The sequence below is a fragment of the Harpia harpyja genome, chromosome 9 (assembly GCF_026419915.1).
Source record: "Harpia harpyja isolate bHarHar1 chromosome 9, bHarHar1 primary haplotype, whole genome shotgun sequence".
Classification (NCBI taxonomy): domain Eukaryota; kingdom Metazoa; phylum Chordata; class Aves; order Accipitriformes; family Accipitridae; genus Harpia; species Harpia harpyja.
The window spans coordinates 34,790,226-34,809,597 of NC_068948.1; the positions used below are offsets into that span (position 1 = coordinate 34,790,226).

At 57.2% G+C, this 19,372-nt stretch overlaps 1 protein-coding gene across 19 annotated transcripts in view; it reads right to left on the minus strand.

The window, feature by feature from the left end:
* NCOR2 (nuclear receptor corepressor 2) overlaps positions 1–19,372 on the minus strand; it is a 260,465-nt gene that overhangs the window by 44,914 nt on the left and 196,179 nt on the right. For all 19 annotated transcript variants that reach the window (XM_052798060.1, XM_052798068.1, XM_052798067.1 and 16 more), the window contains 4 exons: positions 19,004–19,066; positions 9,150–9,292; positions 3,429–3,576; positions 158–713 (listed from right to left, as the gene is read on the minus strand). In XM_052798060.1, the coding sequence (XP_052654020.1) occupies positions 158–713; positions 3,429–3,576; positions 9,150–9,292; positions 19,004–19,066 (910 nt within the window). The remainder of the gene's footprint in view (positions 1–157; positions 714–3,428; positions 3,577–9,149; positions 9,293–19,003; positions 19,067–19,372) is intronic.

Genomic DNA, 19,372 nt, shown 5'->3' on the forward strand with positions numbered 1-19,372 from the left:
CACTGCCCGTTGTGTCATGGCCCCTTGGCAAGTGATGGCCAAAGGGTCACAGCTACGTGGGGACACAGCAGGGCACACGTGGGCACTGCGGCACGCAATGGAGATGCTCGTCTGGCCCTTGGGCCGTGCACTTGCCCACCTCCGTCCCCGCTCCTACCTGCTCTTGTCCACAGCATCCTGCTCGTCCATCTCATCCGCGCTGCAGGTCGCGCTGGAGTCGCTGTCGGGGTTCACCCCAGGGCCTTTACTGCCTTTATGGCTCTCCTTCTTCTCAGCCTTGGGCGTCCCCTCTGTCCCCACTGTCCCTCCGCCGCTGATGCCGCTTTCCGCCTTCTTGTCATTCCCCTTGTCCTTCTCCTGGCTGTCTTCGCTCTCCTCCTTCTTCACCTCGCTCTTGCAGGGCTCTTCGCTCACCTTCTCCTCCGGCTCCTCCGTTTTCACCACGTCCACCACCAGGTCCTCCTGCACCTTCTCCTCACTGCTTGGCGGCTCGGGAGCTGCCTCTGGAGGAGGGCTGGCAGCAGGAGCGGGGTTGGCGGGGGGAGCGGGGGGAGCGTCGGGGGGTGTTGGAGCCTCTTCCAACTTGACTGCTGGTTCTGCGCCGGAGTCACCTCCTGGCCCGGGTGTTGCCTTGGCCCCGTTTTCGCCTCCTTCTTTTGCTTCGGGCCTCGGCGAGGGAATGCTCTCTGTGTCGGAGCTGTTATTTACTGCAGCTGAGAAAAGGGAAGAAATAAAAATAAGGATCAGCCCGAGATTCTCGCTTCCCATATCGCTGCCTCCACCCCCTCCCTTGGGAGGAGAACGCCCTCGTTCCTCCGAGGGGGAGATGATCCCGGGGCTGGGAGAGCTGCACCGGGATCCCCGGATCCAGAGCCTACTAAGCAAAGGGATGCTCTGGGGGCCTCTTTGCTTGCCCAGCACAACAACTGTTGTTAACCCCCACCCAAACGCAAAACCACATGCCCAAAAGCCTAGAGACCAAGCGACTGGGAAGCTGGATTTTTAGGGAAAACCCTGGCTGCTGGCTAGATCTATAGGACTGGACCTGCTCCCTCCTCGCCCTCGCACCCATGGCTCTGGACCAGCTCTGCTCCGCCAGGACCAGGCACCTCGCTGGCACCCTGCTTGCTGACTTACGTCGCCTGTGTCCCTGGCTCTGCCACCCCCAGGGCAGCTGGGGACCATACCAAAACACTGCATGTGTTTGTTGTTATTTAAGCCACCAGTGGCAGAAGAAAGGAGGTCAGGGTCAGCGAAAGGAAAGTGCTGGCAGTGCTGCGGGACAGGTTAATTATTACACGGAAAGGATCACTCTCAAATCTGCCACCAACAGCTTGAGGTGAGCTGGAAGCATGAGCATCCATGCACCGGTGCAGATGAAGGTGCTGTCGAGAGATTGTTTCTATGGCTGGGGAGAGGATCATTCCCTCCAGGCCTTTGCCGGACAAACACAGCCAGGGCCAGGAACACCAGGAGACTTCCACGGTCCCATCTCAGCATGTCCCCGCCAGGCAGGGCTCTTACGCTCATGCCCAAAGGCTTCTTCATGTGCATCCCTAGACTTGTCGCTCTCCATAGCAGCACAGACAGCTTTCAAACGCTTGTGAGATGAGTACGCAGAGGTACTGTGTCCCAAGAGCTGTACGATGGAGCACATCCATCCTTCCTTGGCAGGAAAATGCGCCACACTCATCAGGAATCTCAGCCTTCTCCAACCTTTACACACTTGCAATCAAGCAATTGAGGGGTCACGTCACCCACCCAGGGACAAGGTTTATAGCACGTTTGGCCAAACTCTCCCTGACTGCCACTCGATGCTACTCTGAATGTCGTGCCGAGCCACCCAACTGTGGCTTGTCCCAGGCTCAACCAAGCTCTAGGCTCCTGCGCACTCCCTCCAGATGCTGAATCCATGGTCTACACCATAACCCCCATGCCAAGTCCCTCTCCTTCCTCCCGTCCCTGGCCAGCCACATGGCCCCTCAACACCAAGCTATTGCCTGACCATCCCTAAATGTCACCCCAAAGCCAGGGGCCATCTCATGCGTAACACCACCCTGGCACTTCTCTGGCCCTGACAATTCATCCCGCCTGCTTACACCTTTCTTCAGCTCCATAGCCCACCCCAGCAGCAGAACAAGAGATGAGGCTTGGAGTGTTAAGGCTTGGGAGCATGTCAAGAGATCCATCTCTAATCTCAAAAAGCCATTGTTTCCTCTCAGGCACTCTTACAAAGAGCAATAACTACCTTTTACTTTATGCCTCTGAGTCACGTATCACCTCGCACAAAGATTTACCTGGAATCTGCCTTGTAATGAGTCACTTGCAACGATGATTTGAAAAGATTTCCCATTTCGAGTCCCATTAGCCTGGGTGCTAAGGCCAGGAACCAGCGTGGTGCCAGCAGTGCTGGTTAAGTTATTAAATTACTTTGACAGAAGTCAAATGGGCCTATTGTTGGAAAATTACGCACATTTTCTCCAAACTCGCTGCCGCGCTTTCTAAGCGATAAATAGCTGAAAATTGTCACTTTCAAGTTGTTTCCTTTCTTTGGTATGGCTGGGAGGGAGGAAAACACTGCCTTAAAAGGAAAGGAGGAGGAAAAGACCGGCCAAGGTACACCAGCCTCGCCAGTGGGAGACCGCGGCTTCCCTTGCCTTTGCTGGCAGCGTGGGCTCCACTGCCTGGGGCAGCAGTGGCAGCGATGCCCTGACGGGACAGGAATGGGCACATTCAAACTGTAGTGGGTTATCCCTCCTTGAGCGCATGCTAAGCTCCTCCAGAGCCTGCAGCGGTGGCTATCTAACCCTGCCGAGCACACAGGGACCCCCTGAAGGGGGAAAACACCATGAAATGTGGTTTACAAGAGCATATAAGTGTGCCAGGCCCTAGTAAGCTGGGTGCTCCAGGGAGTGTGTGCTGATGGAAACTGGAAACCAAAGGGCTTGCTCTCCTCCTGGGCGAGGAGAAGCCGCTGGGACCGCTCCAAGTTCCAGGTAAGCCCTTTATGTGCAGCCTCGATGTGGGGGCCGAGGAGCCCCTGGGCCACGGAGGCTCCTGTAACCCTCCCCATGCCCCCCGGGATCCCTGTAGGCGCCTGGCAGCCACGGCGGAGGCTGCTGGTAACAGAGCTCCTGCATTGCACGACCTTCCCAAAATAAACATCCCTCCAGACAGACTCGGGAGGAGGGCGGTGATCCAGGGCACTCCTCTCAAGCATGAAATCCAGAGGCATCCAAAATGCCATGAGAATCTCGTGCTGCAGGATGCCGTCACCTCAGTGTGGCTTTGGGGTGACAGACATGACCCCCTGCAAGCGCTGACATTTGCAGCCCCGGAGAGGCCGTGTGCGGTGCCTCTGCTGCCACCACACAGCAAAGCCAGGAGAGCTGAGTGCATCCCCCCACTGCAGCCCCCCCCCCCCCCACCTTCTGCCTCCTCGGCCATCTCCTCCTCATTGCCACTTGTCCCCGACACCTCCATCTCCTCGTCCTCAGCTGCAGGAGGGAAGGCAGCTTCTTCGTTTTGAACGGCGGTGCCTTTTTTCTTCTTTCTCTTGGCATTCCTTTCTTTCTCCTGCGGAAGAGACAGAGGATGGTGAGAAGGAAAGCCCACGGGGAGCCATATAGGAGCAGAGAGCACCGGTCCTGCCCGAAGGGTCAAGAGGGATCCTAACACCACCATGGCCCCCCGCCCAGGGTAAACCCTCTGAGTATCAGTCCTCGGGACCAGACTTGCCTGCTGAAAGCCCGGCAGTATGGTCTCACCTGCCCAAAATCTTTGACCGCCGTGCAATGGCCAGCCCAGCTCCACGTGGAGCTCCAGCCCAGGCGGTAGCGAGCCCCCGAGTGAGGGATGGCACAAGACGTGTGGACAAGGGACGCGCGTGCAGAAGTCACCAGTGCAGGGCTAGCAAAAGCCCAGTGGTCCCGCGTTCGCTCACTATGGATGTGCAACGTGTTCATCCTGCGCATTTTCAGGCGCTACCTCCAGCTATACAAACGCGCGGCCGTGGCTTGACGCTCATCTGCAGGTAACAAAGCTGACGCCCCAGATATGGCCCAGCCAACATTTTCGTGCACCAGCTTTTGTGTCCCCTACAGCAGGTGCTGCCAAAGGACTTTGATTCCCGTGCCGGGGAGGCTGTCGCCAGTGGGCGGTGGGGACGCTCCGTGCGGCATGGCATCCCAAAGGTGAGCTGCCTGGTGCCCGTCCTGCCCAAGACAGCCCCGTCCCCCCTCGCTGGGGCACGTGCCACAGCCACGAGGGTGCGGACAGCTGCTCCCTCCCGCTGATCTAAAGGAAAAGTCTCGGCTTTGCTATTGTTTCCTGCTCTTGTTGCTTGAGTAAATATTACCAGTAGGAACAGGCCCATCATCTCCGGCTCTCCCTGCAAACCCCACATGAATGACGTGTGTAGGACGTTTATTTACATGGATGAAAAGATAAAGCCGTGGTGGAAACGTTAACTTTGCTGCTGGATCTCTGCGCTGGGAAGAGCTGGTCCCCCCCTTCCCTCCCCCCCAACTTTTCAATCCTTTAAAAAACTTCCAGATAAAACAAACAAATACAACTGCTTTTTGCTTGGAAACGCTGCTTGCTCAAAATCTATTTTTATCAAACTGGGCAGGAGAGAGGGGAAAAAGGCACTTGAGAAAGGGCTCTGTGAAGGCATGGAGAGGCGGCAGGAGGAAGGCAGGGCTCCACAGTGCCTTCACCCCATCCCAGCAGCGGCAGCGATGCCCCGGCACTGCCAGAATTCGCGCCTCTGCCACGGCAGCGATTCAGCAACCGCACGTTTCTGTCTGAAGCAGCAGTTGCCCATCAACGCTAATGCGGTGACAAAGCACCGACGTTACTATGGCAAAGACTTCTCTGCCTCTTACTCACGGGTCTGTGACTCAGCTGCAGGCAGGAGCAAGCTCCTCTCTGGGGAATTAGCCGGGAACCAGCCTCTGCCTCAGCACCCTACTTGGCCAGAGCCGGGGGGCCGGCAGCTGCTGGCAGAGCGGAGCAGTGAGCTGCCCCAGGGGCACTGTGCATCCCTCTCCTGGCAGACCCCACTGCTGGTATTTAGGGAAGATGATGTGAAATCCAGGCAGCAGATCCTGGCTACATGTAGAGATAGGTTTAGGCCACCATCTCACCTCTTACAATGCCAACAGCTCTGGCTGCCTCGTGCAGTCTTGCTCCCGGCACCCTGCCCAGGAAAGAGGTCCCTCTCTCCTCTGCCTCCGTAAGCAGCCACAGGACTACGACGTCTGACACAGGATCCTAACCACAACTGTGGCAGACATGGAAGAGCCTCTGTGAGCCACTCCTGGGACTAGGCGTCTCCCATCTTCATAATGTACTCTTAATCCAAGCGATTACCATCGAGGCCACAGGAAGGTGCCAGGATCATTTGCTATGGGCACTCTGATGCTCATTTTATACTATCCCAGCCCACAGGGTCTCTGCTTTCTAACTGCCACCAGGTATTTTTGCAGGAGCATCCAGGACTTGGTGCCACTTAAGCAGTCTGCCTCGCCAAGACCACTGAGGAGACACGCTGTGCACAGCGAGGACACTGAATCCTACACGAGGGGTCACTCCATGCCTGCTCCTCTACGTTGTCCTCCCGGGCACCTGGTCCCCAGCCAGCCCTACCATGCTGACTCCCAGCCTGGCAGGGATGGGCAGCTCTTCCCCCACCTCCCCTCCTGCCATCCCGGGTGCTGGGCACTGCCTCCCACCGCTCAAGTTCACCTGCACCACCTGTCCTGGAGGAGAAGCTGGAGATGCCACCAGCCCTCAGGCACGACACCTCTCTGGCCTTCTGCCTCGCCGGCAGAGCGGCCGTCCCGACAAATTTGGCCTCCCCTTGCACTCACCACCTGACACAGCGGCAACAGCCAAAACAACTTCCAAACCTTGCTACCGACACGGAGCCATCGTGAGTACCTCCCATCAGCATCAGCCTCAGCCTGACCTAAGAGCAGGACTAGGCAGTCTCAGACTGGTGTGACATCATGATGCCTGTTTGAGACCGCACCAGGACTAGGTCTAACAACAGAGTGACTCCCGTGCTCTGCCACGGAAGCAGCCAGAAGCGATGGGAAGGGGCAGAGTGGTGATCCCGCAGGCAGGACCTCTCTGCCATCGTGGTAAGGAGGGTCTCGGTTCCCCATCCTGAGACCAAGGCTCTGCACCAAGGCAAGGCAGACTTGTTCACCCTCCAGAAGAAGAGGTCACCAGGCTGTCCTCCTGAAGCAGCTTTGCTGGGCGAAGCCAGCACCACCCAAAAAAAGCAAGGAATTGAAGAAATGTTGCTCAGAGAGGTCCAAAGGATTGGTCCTCCAAGCAGGAGCAGCAACCAGGACCGGCCCAGGGGTTAACTCGCCCATCGTTGCTGCACAAGCCAAAACAAGCCCCAGCAGTCACTAGACCAAAGTGACAACCATGCTGCAAACAGGTCCTGGTGAAAACAGTGCTTCATCTCCAACCGCTAAGAAAAAGAGCAGCTCTGAGGACACCATGTATCCCAATGCCCTGCTTTCCTTAAATGCCAAGATTAAAGAGCGCAGCGTGCAGAAGGTCAAGGCTAAGTGACGCTGATGCCTGGGACACATCCGAGCTGCTCGGCAGCAAACCCAAGCCAAAACACACAGCAGGGCAGATAAAGCGAAGCCTCAAGGTGGCCTGACCCTGCCCCAGCAGTAACAGGCTGCCTGTCCCGTGGTGCAGCTGGCTGGCAGGGACACCCCAATCCATCGGGGTGCTTGCAGAGGGAGGAGGGTGAGGATCTGTGGCATGCAGCCCCGTTGAGCCAGGACCACAGTGGGATTCCCCTCCTCAAACAGGCTGGAGAAAGGTCTCCTGAACGCTGAGCAGCTCAGGGGAGAGGGGAAATGGGGCTCTGTGTGCTGACACAGCCCATGCACGGCTCCCCGGCCCCCGTGTGCTCTCTCCCCAGAGGAGAACCTCTCCAGTAATAGGATGCGTCTTCAAATTAAAACCCCAAATGCCGCATGTGGAAGCGTATGGACCATGCGGGCTCTGGAGAGGCGGAAAAGGAGCATCACCATGCCAGACACCTTTGCCTGTTGCAACCCAAGCCCTTCTTCCTAATGCTGGATGCTCCCTGGATGCTCAGAGGGAGGGTCCCCTTGTCCCCAGAGCTCCTCAGGCTCTGGCCAGCCAGGGTTCAGTGTGCAAGGGGACAAGGGGCTGCCAAAAAGCCCTGCCCCATCCCACCCAGCACTGTCCCAGCATGGGGAAGGGGGACATCCCGCTCTGCACTGCACTGTGCCATGTTTTGGGGACGGAGGGACCTTGCCAGGCTCTGCTTCCCGTCCCACACCAGTCACTGCCGCCTGCCCGCAGCTCCTCTGAGTCACCTGCACACTGCTGAAACCCGGTGTCACAGCTACCTGGAAGAGGAGGCTACAATATTAATGAGCCCCATTTGGGAAACGAATGAGATCTGCTAATTAAGTTTACTCTCATTAAGGAAGAGGAAGAAAAGCAGAGCCACTGTGTTTCCCCACACATTATCAGCAATAGCTGTTGGTGGTGAGGTCAGGGAATAATCAGGGGATGTCATGGCAAAACTAGGCGATGCCACGCTGCCTCACCACGTGCTTCCTCCGTAGAGGTCACGGCTGACTACTGAGTATAGGATGAGATTTGGAGGCTCGGTTTGCTTGGGAATATATTTAGGAGTCAGGAAGGAAGGTCTATGGCAATTTAATCTCAGTTGTTCTTTTATTTTATTCAGTTTTCTGGCATCTGCTGTTGCCACAAAACAATAGAGCACAATAAATAACAGCTGAACGTTCATTGTTCTTCTCCACAACCGAATCCCATAGCCTCCAATGCTCAAAAAATAAAATGATGATGCTGATATAAACTGCAAGTGAGAGTGAGCAATTAGACTGGAGAAGTCTAGCGGCTGCCTTGGAGGGACGGATGCAGAGAAAAATGTGGTTCTGCAGAAAAACACTTCCGTGATATAATTTCTGCAACATTAGGAAGCAGAGTAAATTAATATACACCGGCTCCACTGCCAGCTAAGCTGTATGATCTATTTCAGATTCTCCCTAGTAATGAACAATAGTATCTTTCTAACGTAACATTTTATATTCAGAGGGCTTGATGCACATTTCATTCCAGTCTTTATATCGGTTTTGGGGTCTTTTATATAGTTTGTTTGCTTTGTTTCTAAAAACAATTTGGTGAAACATGGGAACACAGGAGTGTCTCTGTGCATAGAGAATTAATAAAAAAGAATCGCCGATGTCTTCTCTTTCTCTCATTCCTATAGACTGACTAGGATATTAAATTCCTGGGTGAGTCATTGAATGTTTTCCTGTCTTTCTTTTTACTCTTGCTGTAATAGCTTGCTTGGAGAGATTCCTGCATTGAACATTGTCCTTTGCATTTTCAAAGCACCCCTTGGGGGTTTAGCCATGTGAATTCTATTAGCCAGAAACTGGGAACCCCAGGATACTCTACAAATGAAATAATTATAATCCTTAGTTGCTCTTAGCAGTTCGTCCTACCTCCAGATCACCAAACAAACCCTGCTTCATTCAGACCCTGCACAGCATGCCAGAAAAGAAGCAGCATTATCCCCTTCTGATGGGGAAACTGAGGCACGGAGATATCTGCGCATCTGCTCGCAGCCCTGAAGACAACCGACATCTGTGTCTGGACCAGCCTTTCCTAAACCCCTGAATTTCTTTGGGGCAAACTGGCAGTTTACCGGGTTAACTGCGGTACCTGCAAGGCGCAGAGCTGCGTGGCCCAGCCGGGCTCTCTGCTCACTGGGGTGGAACGGCACAACCTCGCCGGCGTCAAAGTATTTGCGCAGCTGGGACTGAGCTGGCGTCCTGGCCAACGCACCGCAACCCCGCTCCTCCTTCTGCTCCTTATCTCCCTGCGTACCAGCCACGCTCCAGACGCCCAGGCATCTCCCACACAGCAGCTCTCCCTCCTCCAGACCTCCCAGAGACAAATGGGTGGACAATCCTTTCCTGCACCGCTCCCCAGTCCTCAGAGCTTTCGCTCCGAGATGATAAAGACCCCCCCCTTGGCTGTGGGAAGCATGCAAGGACTTGCTAGGAAATATCTATGGTGCCCGGTGCAGGTTGAGACGGGGCTCTCACCATTTTCAGTTTGTGCTGCTGTAGAATCTCGTCCAGGTTCTGCCTCTTCTTGTAGTTGAAGTAGAAGTTTTTGCACTGTGACACAGTCTTGGAGCCCACCATCCTGGCAATGGCTGACCAGTTCCGCCCATGCTCAAGGAGACCTGTGGTCAGAGGAGGGAAAAAGGAGAAGGGTTTAACACCAGATACGCTTGCACAAGGGCAGCATTATCCATGCAGGATGGGAAACATCCTCTGCACAAGCCAAACTCCACAGGAACAATATGGTCACTAGCACCCGTCTAAACGGCTTCCTAGGCAAGGGGATGACCTATGAGAGCCTGTTTTTCTTTCCAAGGGGAAAAAAGGCACTATGCTGACCGTCTCCGGAACAAAACGTGTCCCACAGCCATGTCTCGGCCAGCCACCGGGTAGTCAGGAGGGCAAGTGGTGCTCCCTTCCCTTTGAGATGGCTGCAGGAGGTGCTGGCAAGCCCAGGAGAACTTGGGACAGCAGCTCTCAGTCCCTACCATGAAGCAAAAGCTTTTCCCACCCTCCTGTGCCCCAGAGATGACTCGGACCGGGGTGACAAGGCAGTTCAGGGAGTTGGAGCAGAGAGTCATGTTACAGACAGGGAGGAAGAGCGTGGGCAGGGAAGTGGCAGCACGCAGGCAGGGAAGCCCAGGTGATGTCCCAGGCGGGGAAGAGGCATGCCGGGCGATTAGTGCTGATTGCAGGCTCATGAGCAAAAGTGGCTTCCGAGGTCAGGCATCACTCCAAGGTCTGGCAATCCTGGCCAGATGGTGCCACCCGAGCATGGGGCTCCTGCCAGCGCTGGGGCAACCCAGCAGGGTGGAGGAGGAAGAGGAGGAGGAAGGAGCGAGTCAGCACCCTGTGTCCTTGCGGTCTCTGCAGGGGTGTCTAGGCACTCCCGGTCCCGCAGCTGGAGGTGGGAGTCACAACCGCAGCCCAGGGACGGGTGCAGCAGCACCCTGGTCCCTCCATCCCAGGCTCCTGGCGGTGACCTGAGTTGAGGACCATCCAGGCTTTCTGGGAAATAAAGCCTCTCTGCCTGCAGTCCTTCCCGGTGAGTGGCTGGTCCTTCCTGTGGTGCGTGGTGGGACCGGAGCTGCCACCAGCCTGCAGGACACTGCCGGTCCAACTGGGTCGTGCCGGTCCGGCTGCCTCCTGGCTGCTCACGTGATGCCACCGCCAGGCCAACAGCTCCCCTGGTCCTCCCCTGCAGCTTGTGTAGGGCACGGGACGGATAAACTATGAGCCCAGGGGCACGGTACTGCCACAAAAGGTGACTTCAAGATGAAAACAACCAGGGAATGAACCTGCTAAGACCATCTTCCTCTTTTGTTAGGGGTTTTTCTGCCCAGAAGCCACCAACCACAGAGCCTGGGAACAGGCACTGCCCAGGCATCTCCATCATCCACCCCCAAACCCCTGCCCAGTTGCTCTGACACCACGGGGCTTGGGACCGCAGCAATTCCCACGTTAGGACTCCCGCGTGTGGCTCTGCTTGCGCCTGGGAGCCACGGCAGCTGCGCCCCAGCCCCGCTGCCAGCCTTCAGCCAAGCTGCTGCCATGTGTCATCTCCGAGCCCCAGCCTAGACCTAAGTGCCAGCCCAACCCCTTCTTCAGCTCAACAACAAACCCCCCCCCGGGAAGGACTGATCTCAGTGCAGCCACAAGCAATCAGGGCCCGAGGGACGCACCTCCGGCCTGGATCCGTGCGCCCGTGCACGGGGAGGGCACGGCACGGGGGCTGTGGGTATGTCTGCGTTGAATAGACAGCACCACGTACCCCAGGAGAGATGAAATCTCCCTCCCTGCTTCCCAGCTCCTGGAGAAAACCAGCAGTACCCAGCACAGCAGGAGTTAACATCCAGCCGGTGCCTGTATCCTGCTCTGTCCCAGCACCAGGGCTTATCAAATTGCACATAAGAGGCAGGCATCACACAGCGCTGAGCACCACAAAAGGCCGTGGCAAGCCAAGAAACAAGTTTGAGCTTTAACTCTGCAACTCCCAGCCTCATTTCAGCCAAACCCACGACCTCCGTCACCCCGCTGGCAGGCTGGGACTTCTTAAAAATAATAATAAATTAAAAAAAAGGACGTCCGGCCACCAACTGCGAGAGATAACGAGCTGGGGCGGGAGTCCTCCCCCCTCAGTCGCTGAAGGCTGCAGGGGAAAACAGGACAGTGCCTGTGTCACAACCCGTCCCGTGTCACAACCCATTGCTGCCGTCCAAAGCAAACAAGCGGCTCGGCCCCCTTTGCTCATCGCCGTGCCGGTGGCCCCGCACCAAGTGTGACAGCCGGGGCTGGAGCCGTTTGCTGCGCCCCGGGCAAAGCCCCAAAACACAAACACTGGCAGCGGCGTGCCGTGGGCTCCGGTGCTTCGGTGGGCGAGATGCCGTACCATCCGGTGGAGAGAAGGAGGACCTGACACGGCGGAGCCCGGGCCGGGGGTGACAGAGGCGACAGAGGCCAGTGCGAGCGGTCCCCAGTGTGGTGTGACCTCTGCCAGCTGCAGGCAATGCCAGCTCCCGGCTGCCCTTTCCCCTGCCCAGGCTCGCTGCTCCCCTGCCCACCGCGGGGCTGGGGGACAGGGATGCTGCCGGAGGAGCTTGCAGCTGGCCGGGCAGGTGGCCGCATCCGTGCTGGGCTCATGAGGAGGAAGCCGCCTGCAGCCCCTGCCTGCGGGACCCAGCAGGCAGCCCAGCCGCTCTTCTCTTTACATTAAAACCAGAGCAAAACAGCAACACCTGCTTCCCCACACTGTAATTATCTGCACGCTCAGGGAGGGACCAGCCGAGACACCCCGGGACAAGCCGATAAGCCCTCAGCTCACCAGGCACCCCGGCTCGATGAGCTCCACCGGCATGGTAACCCCCAGTCCCTGCACCCCGCCAGCCTCCGCCCCGCGCTCCCCAGCACGCCAGCCCGCCTCGGCACCGCGCGGCCCTTCGTTCTGCAGCGCAACTGAAACTATGACTAACTGAGTTATCAGATCTTAACGAAGGCTGCGCTCGCTCGTTGGCTTGGGGCGGGGGCTCTGGACGTGGGGTCTGCCCGAAGGCACGCAGCTACACCCAACCCTGAGGTGAAACCCATCCTTTGGACCCCAACTTGGACTTACATGGTCCGGGTCCGGCTCCAGCGGGCAGGGAGCGCGCCCGGAGCGTGCAGCGGGCGGGCTGGGAAGGACGCGGGCGTCGGGGCACTTCTTCAAAGCCCCCCCGGGCACGGCAACCCGCTGTGAAGCGCTGCGAGTGCTCCGCTCACACCCTCCCCACGCATTTTGCTTTCGCTCCCTCGCAGCAGCCGGAGACAGAGAAGAAAGCAAAGCCGGTTCCTTAAATCCTGGGGGCGAGAGGATTTCAGAGCCATGGGCGGCCGAGAGCGGCGAGCGAGCACCAAGGCTGGAAACCAGGTCACAGGCAGGAGACTCCTGACCCCGATGCCAGAAGTTGGTGGGAACACATGCTCCGGCCCCAGCGCTCTTTCCTCCGGCGGGGCTAGCGAGCGAACGGCGTCCTCCGCGCTCCTCCCGCTCGCTCGCCGGAGCTTTCCAACCGGCTGCAGCCGCGGTTGTTAAGGTGGATGGAAGCGCCTCCAGTATTTTCTCCCCTACCTCACCTCCTCGCTCAGCAGCCTGGGGCTATGGGGAGGCTGTGCAGTTTCAGGAGATGCCCGACGTTGCCAAGAAATAATAATAATAATTTAAAAAAAAAAAAAAAAAGGCAGGAGAAAGGCAAAGGGGAGGGAGCAGCCAACCGCGCGCCGCAGCTCTCCTCCTGCCAGCCCAGGGACGGAGAGCCGGTGCCGTCGGTATGTGGCGGAGCAGCGAGTGAGCTCTAATCTGTTCCTCTGGCTGACCCGGGGCTCGTTGCATCTGAATGTGACCTCTAGACAGAGCATTAATAACGAACGTGGCGCTGACCCAAGCTGACAAGGGGTGCGGCCGCTTGGCACCCGCTCCCGCCCTCCCTCTCTCACTTTCTGTCTCCCTCGCTCTCGTCTGAATGTCAGCGGCAGGGGGAGGGATCCAGGAAAACAAAGCTTGGCTAATAGTTTCCTCCGCTCTCAAGTGAATCAAAGGCGCTTTTCTTTGGGGAGGTGCACGCCGGCGAGCCCAGCACCGCACCGGTGGGATACCGTGGCACCCCGGCACACCTCGGCCCTGCAGCCGCTGCCCCAGCGGAGGAGGGATGGGGAGAGGTTTGGCATCGGTCTCACCATGGGCGGACCAGGGCCTCTGCTCCGGTACCGGCAAGCAGAGACTGGAAGGAAGAGGAGCCCGGAGAGCGCGGTAGAGTGCTCTCGGCGTCTCGGAGCGCAGAGGAGAAACCCGGAGGGGCAGCGTGTCGAGCGAGGGCCGTCAGCTCACACCCCCTCGGCTCTCTGCAGCTGTGGGTTTTTACCGGAGCCGTTCCAAGGCTCTTCGGCACGGCCGCCCTGCTCCACCCAGGGCTCGGCAAGGGCGGGGGGAGCCTGTAAAAGGGTCCCTTAACGGGAGCTCACATGGATTAACAGATCAAGGTTACAGGGGAAAAACTAAGTGATCTCACTCCCCTATGGCCGACAGTACCCGGTGCGATCCTCCAGCCCCTCTCGCACCCATGTACCTTCTTGGGAGCGGGGATGGAGGCGGTTCTGGCTACAGCACCGCCAAACGTGCCGTAACCCCATCCTGGAGAAAGACCGGCACTACGGAGTCAGTGACACCACCCAAGGCATCCCGACAGTGTGGTCGGCATTGCTGAGCTGAATTAGCGCATCGCACCTTTCCCCCACCTATCTTGGGGTTGAAACAAGGGGAGGGTTTGCAGCAGGTGGGAGAACTGAGGCACAAGGAAGGTGAGTAACTTCTCCAGGGCCGCGGAGCCAGTGGGTGGCAGAGCCGGGAGAGTGCCGGGATCCTGACGCTGCGCCAAGGAAAGCAGCGGGGACGGTGTGCGGGGAGCGAGCCCACATCCCTGCAGGCACCGGGGGTGTTGCCGGAGGGACCGTCGCGCAGGCAGCTAACTCGGCGTGCTCGTGCCGTGGCAGCAGGTGCTGCTCTCCCTTCCTTGGGAAGGCGACACCGGAACCAGCCTGCTGTGCTTCCGATGGACCTCTCCTTTGGCAGCCGGATGCAAGCGTGTCTCTGACATGCCCCACGGCTACGAGGGAGCTTGCAGCGAAACTCCCCAGCAGCTTTCACACCCATCGTGCCATCTCTCCGGAGGGAGGCAGTGCCACCAAACGAGGTGTGGGTATGGAGTTGGGATCGCCGGTCAGCTCAGCTCTAGTGCCATCTCCCTGCTCCGCTGGCCCTGGCTGGGGACCCTCAGCTCCCAGGTCTCTCCTTCCGCGGAGCCAGTTGCTGGACCGCTGCATCAACCCGACACAAAAAAGTCGAGCCCCGTGCCCTAACCATGGACCTGCCCAGCTCTCCCGCTCCTACCACAACCCTCCTTTTGTGCTGCATCCCCATCCTTTGACCTGTGAGGGGATGGGAAGCCTCTCCCTGGGAAGTCGGCTCCCCAAGAAGTGCTATCCCCTCTGGCCTCACCAGGGAAACTCAGGTCTCCAGCGCAAGGCAGCGTGTCCACGCACAGGAGCCACTCGTGGTGGGCCCAGCTCTCTCCCTTCACCTGGTTCATATATTATTCCTGCTCCCTTATTGTTGAAAAAATAATGCTCAAAATTAAAACGTAGGCTGTAAATTATAGTAATTACCCAGCAGTTCCCCCTGACAGGCCTTTTGTGTTTCATTCACTGACACTCACTAAGCAAATCCTCGCAGTTTGCTCCTACACGCTCAAGAAACGTTCAGCCAACGGTAGCAGAAAGCGCAGCTCTGGGGGACACGGTGGGCAGCGGCACTATGGGCACTATCCAGGGGGTAACACCTTGGCTGAAGAGCAGCAAAGCCCCAGCCTGGGATGGCGGGGACGGGATCGCAGTCGACCACAGCCTCTTCCAGGGCAAGCATGGCCAATTCACGCCTTGGATGCAGTTTTACCCTCGTGGCACCCAATCCGCCCCATCTCAATAATTTCCACCCTATTGCTTCATACGAACTTCACGGCAAACACGCGGCTTGCTCGGAGCGCGCAGATGCTGGTGCTCTGTCTGCAGTGACGGGTGCTGGGGACGGGCAGGCTGGGCTGTCCTCGCTCTGAGCTCCCCTTGCACCCAGCCTGGATGGGGGGCACCCGGGTGGGGGACCCTGAGGCACATCCCACCCCAGGGCCAATGAGAGGGACAACATGCAGTGACCAGCACAGCCTGCAAACCGGCTTCTCCACCCCACATTTACTACCATCAGCAGGTTTTTACAGCAGTAAGTATCTCTGACTGGAGAGACGAAGGGAGGAAGGTACGGAGCTGCCGGCTTCCCTGCATCGCCTGCACTGCAGCCAACTCCTCGTAAGAACAACAGCTGCCCTGCCAGGAAGAAGCGATGGAAGAAAATGCAAAGACCCACACAGACCTACCTCTCCCCCAACTTCAGCCAGCGGCTCGTCAGAAATAATGCAAACCCAAATTAGGGCTGGAGGAGCACACACTCGTGCGTGTGTTTACACATTCGCTAGGGCTCCAGAAGGATCCTGTGCAGCAAGACAGCACGCTGAAAGGCAGCTGCATTCAAAAGGTGATGGGAGATGGCTGGCTTCTGCCGTGGGCTTTCCTGTCAGTGGGTTCGGCTGTGTGTTAATTTGAAGAAATCAGTATTTTTTTAAAAAATCCACTTTATTTTAGTTTTGTGAACAGAATGGGACTGGGAAAAAAAATGGTTCAGGTCAGTCCAAAACTCATTGTAGTTTCTGAGTTGGTTGTTGGCAGAACTGAAAATCAGTCCTCGAAAGAATACATTCTGTATCCAAGGAAATATTTTACATCTACCCAAAATGAGCTATTCAGGAGTCTTCATGGGTTATTTAACTCTGTCATCAGCTTTTTACATCCATGCCCAACCCTCCTCTGCCTCATCATGCCGACTCCATCCCGTGGCCTCTCCATCTCCTCAGCCTGGGAAAAGGCGTAAAGAGCCCGAGGTTGGCTCTGCCCGAGGGTGAGGAGCAAAGAGCCTTGGCAAGGTGAGGAAGGACCTCAGGTGAGCAACAAACTGCCATTTCCAGGCTGCTTCTTTTCAAAGAACAAAACCACTTGTTAGACACCAGGGGGAAAACCCAGAGCCGGGCAAGAACAGATACCAGACTTTAAAGACTAACAAAGGTCATGCCGAAACCTCCCGGTTCATCAAGTTCAGCTCCAGCGCTATCACGGCTGCTCCGCAACACCGGGTGCTGGTGGCGAAACTCGGAGGAGGGGCCGGGGGGGCAATAAACCCACCCAGCTGCTCCAGGTCGGCGCTCGCCCGCTGCTCGCAAACTCCCTTCCAGCCTACCTTTAACTTCTGCCTGCGTGGGCTCCTGCCAGCGGGTCCCCCAAAGGCAGGAGCTGCCTAAACATTGCCTTTTAAGGAGCAGCCCCGTCCTGCTGCCGAAAGCCTCCGCGCCCTGCCCGGCGGCAAAGCCAGGCAGAGCAGTGGGTGCTGCCCGCTCTCTGGCTTGGGAAGGGAAGGGGGGAAATCCTCGAGCAACTCCGGTTAATCAAAACCTCCTGCTTTTAGGATCACAGCCATGGTGCAAGGAGGCAGTATCAGATAAACACGCTCCCCCATCATTATACCAATCTCTGCACATTTTGACAGACTAGTGAATCAAAGTTTATTGCGTAATAAAAGTGTCATTAAGCAAGAACTTTCCTCTCACTAGGTTTTCGTTCCCCTAGTTAGCTTTAATAACATGGTACTCCCCTTTATTGTCTCTCCCAGCAGACACAGTCCTGCCTCCTCCCGCTTGGAAACTCTCTGTGCAGCTCTGCGACTGTGGAGCAGAGCAGAAGACTTCGGCGTCTCACTGTCCCAGGGCTGTTTTCTCTTACCTCCCTGAGCAGAAATGACACAGGGTTTCATGCCACACACAAAAAAGCCAGGGGTGGGCGGCAAGGCCAGACTGATCTCCCGGCTGGTGGGTGCTGGGAGCAGAGGTCACCATCCCCATCTGTCCAAGCACCCCAGGGTGTTAGGGCTGACTTTCTGTAGGACTCACATCTTGCTTGTTTAACTCCCCGAACCAGCTGGCTGTGGGCTCAGACTGGTACCAGTACCGGGGAAGAGTGCGGCTGGAGCGGCTGAGTCCTTACGGTGAGGAGGACAGTGCCCATGTCTCTGAGCCCACCCCGAGCCAGGTGCCCACTGCCTCCTCCGTCCCTGCCCAGCTGTGCCAGCAGCGGGCTCTGCCACCGCCTCCTCCAGCCTCTGAGGTTACCTCCGGAGTTTCGCAGTTGCTGCGAGTCGGAAACCCCCACCGCGCCGGTCCCTGGAAATGCCAAACAGAGCCAGTTCGAAGCATTAAAGCAGCTGCTTCCTGGCAAAGGGGAATTTGGCTTCTCTGTAGAAGTCTGGTGTTGCAATCTCAGTTTCCCAGGTTGTAAGGGAGGGGAAAACATCAGCAATCGGGCTTTACACCAGCAAATCTCCCCGCCTTGTCCTGGCCCCTGGGCTGGAATAATGCTACGTGCTCCCACTCTTCATCTTTCCTCCACGCAGGCTTTGGCAGCTGGTTTTAAGACTCCTTAAGCGCACCTCCAGCATCCAGCATAAAACAGCAAGAGGCACTTTTTAACAACCAGATGCGATCTCCAAAACAAAGCGGCGCTCGGAAAAGATCCTTCCAACGACCCTCCCCTGCTCAGCACCTGCTTGCCCCATTACCTGGCCCCAGGCCAGTTTGCTTGATTAAAGTCTATCTATTAAGTTTTGCGTCTATAGAGAGCCCTGCTCAGCAATGCACAGGATTGGCACTGGCTTGTAAAGAGGGTTGGAACAGCTTAAAGGCGAGTGAGCCAAACACTTCGGGATATTCACAGGCAAAGTAATCCAAGTCCACAGCTCCCATCGGCACCTGGGCAGCCGGCGCTCCAGAACATGTAATCACCACCCCGGCAGCAGGTGCATTTTCCAAGCAGAGTTGAACCCACTAACATGCCTGTTTGCATTTGCCATCCCCAAACGACACTCATTTCCATTTTAATTTCCCATTTACAATCCTCACCGGGCCAGGAGAGTCGGCAGTGATGCAAGCGGGATGCACAGGCTGGGGATGTGATCTCGACAGCCCATCAACAGGACGTGACTTTGGCAAAAAATTAAAGCAGCGAAAGAGCTGGCACAGGAGCGGCACGAGGAGGGGAAGTGGCAAGAAGGGCTGTGCTACACTCAGCACTTTTTAAAAACGGTCTCAGCAAAGGCTCTGAATCAGCTCCAGGATGTAAAGTCACCCCACACTGCCTGCAGCCCTGGCTCTCGCGAGCTCCCCGACACGTGGCTGCGGAGCGCTGGGGTTCACCGTCCTCTCCCCAAATCCCAGAGCTGTGAACGCAGGCAGACGCTCTCGGCATGTCTGGAACAGATCGTGCCAATAGCACAAACCTCCGTAGAGTGGGGCGAAGCTACGCCTCATGCTACAGGCACCAGAAGCTGCAAAAAGCAACAGGCGAAGCGCCTTCCCCGTGTCCTACAGCTGGCTCCTGCCTCCCGGGACGCACACGGCCACAGCCCAGACATCCCCAGTGTCAGCACAGCTCCCGGGGCCAGAGAGGCCGAGCATGCCCCCTGTGCCACTGCCTGCCTCCCCCAACCCCCCCATAGCTCGCTGGGAACAAACTAGCAGTGGGACAGGCAGAATCCGGCCCCACAGCTCAAGGTCCACCACCCTGCACCGACTCCAGCGGTCAGACACTGTCCATCCCCAATTGCTGGGTTAGCTCCAGCAGAGCCGACAGGAGAAAGAAAATGAGCAGCTCACCTTTTTTAGCCGTCTCCATCTCCTCTTCGGTCCAACGAGAGCTTTCATTCATCTCTAGAGAAGCTGGAAAGGAGGAAGGAAAGGAGACCAGTCAGCTGTGAGTGGGACCCACCAAGCCCAGCGAGCTCGGAGGAGATGCCCGAATGCCCAAACCCTGTCCTGCGCCCTGTTCTCCGGAGGCACAACAAAACGCCGTGCAGTGTAAAAGCACTTCCGCAGGGAAGGCTGTCACGGTGTGGGCTCTCAAGGCTTTTCCATGCCATGGTAACCCATGCACAGCATTCCCCCCAGGATGCATCTCGGTGATGCAAAACCTCTACTTTGGGACTGGAAGTGAAGCCAGATGGCTTGAGGGTGGCAGCAGATTTC